The 1,587-nt window shown below is 32.8% G+C and overlaps 1 protein-coding gene across 1 annotated transcript in view; it reads right to left on the bottom strand.

Annotated features, from left to right (window-relative positions):
* Positions 1 to 1,373, bottom strand: part of LOC131931790 (chorion peroxidase-like) — a gene marked incomplete at its 3' end in the record, with an annotated part of 20,736 nt that extends 19,363 nt beyond the window's left edge. The window contains exon 1 of the mRNA XM_059288640.1: positions 1,229 to 1,373. Coding sequence (XP_059144623.1) covers positions 1,229 to 1,274 — 46 coding nt within the window. The remainder of the gene's footprint in view (positions 1 to 1,228) is intronic.
* Positions 1,374 to 1,587: the final 214 nt, after the last annotated feature.

Below are 1,587 nucleotides of genomic sequence, written 5' to 3'. Positions count from 1 at the left end.
TCCACCACGGTAAATCTTTTTTAAATGTACCAACTTGGGAACAGAACAAAAGAAAGAAAAACACAACAAAAACACAACCACAACAAAAACACAACACAAACACATCACAACCACAACACAACCACATCACAACCACAACACAACCACAACATTAGAATCACCACCGAACAACACGCTTTCCTAGGCCAAAGAGAGCCTTTCCAGCATAAAAATTTAAGTCACTTAAATAGACCCTACTCCATAACTTACAATAAAACAATGCGATGCAAATAAATGTACGGCAAGTGGTGTTTACTTTTATGGTTCTAAGAAAACACATTGGCAATGTAATTAGAATCACCACCGAAAAACACGCTTTCCCAGGCTCCCTCGCCCAGAGAGAGCCTTTCCAGCATTCTCTATATTATAATTCTAAAATTTCACCATCTGTTAACACCGAAAAACAAAAACAAAAAATAGTGATTTTGAGAGATCATAGACTAATTAGAAAATAATATAAATAATCTTAACATTTTTTCTATTTTACTTATGAACCTTAACATATAATAATCAAAGTGGTAGTAAAAAAAATTTAAATTAAATTATTGATGAGTTATTTTTTTTAATTACCTCCCTTGCAAAATTACCAAAAATAAAAGTTGAATTAATTAGTTTTTTCGACCTACTTTTATGAAAATGTTTCCACCTTTTCTATGAATATAAACGAAAATGATATTTGACATTGATCCTTTTAATATGTTTTAACAATGTGCGTGTATTTAATATTTTCTTCACGTTATGCAAAAAAGTAAAAACAGTGGCAATTATAAAATAGCTATACGTCGTTATATAGACAAACCCTACTCTCTAACTTATAATAAGATACTGCGATATATATATATATATATATATATAAAGCGCCGTCTGCATTGATAGCTGAAATCGTCTTTAAAATTAATTTTAACGACCAACGCTCTGACTAAATTATTGAAAGAAAAAGAATATTTTTGATTTCTTCCATTTGGTTCATTCAAAAAAATTATAATACGTCAATATTATAGTGAAAATTATCAATAACTACCATATATATCACTTACAGTTGGAACCCCCTACCCCCCCAACGAATCCCTCTACAACAAAATTATAGACATGGACATAATCTTGGTATGAAGTTTTTTTTTAATAATATACCCTTAGCTTTATAGAAAAGTGAAGATTCCGAAAAATAAATGTAAAGGAAAAAAATTACCTGTAGCCAAAACAAGAGAAATTGCCAGAAAAATGCAACTTGTCATGGTGCCAGGTGTAAATCTGGTTATCCCCAAATAGTTTCTACTGGACCTAAAGGGCCCACCAAACTCGTGATGACCACCGGCCCTCGACTCTGCTCCTTTTGTAGTGCCCTCCAGGTCACTAAAACGTGACGCAAAACACTTTTCTCAAATCGTTCGAGCGTAACTGTCAAACGAAGATCCCATTCGGGGAATCGAATGGCTACATTTATGCTTTAGCAAATCGACCGTTCGATCTATCATTAGACTCAGCATGTAGCAGTGACATTTTTCAAACTCAGATAAGTGAATCTGAGTTTGATTTATACCTTTGAAT

This window comes from Physella acuta, unplaced genomic scaffold (genome assembly GCF_028476545.2).
Source record: "Physella acuta isolate Inbredline_101_S28 unplaced genomic scaffold, ASM2847654v3 ptg002032l, whole genome shotgun sequence".
Taxonomy (NCBI): Eukaryota; Metazoa; Mollusca; class Gastropoda; family Physidae; genus Physella; species Physella acuta.
This window is presented reverse-complemented; position numbering and strand designations above follow the sequence as displayed.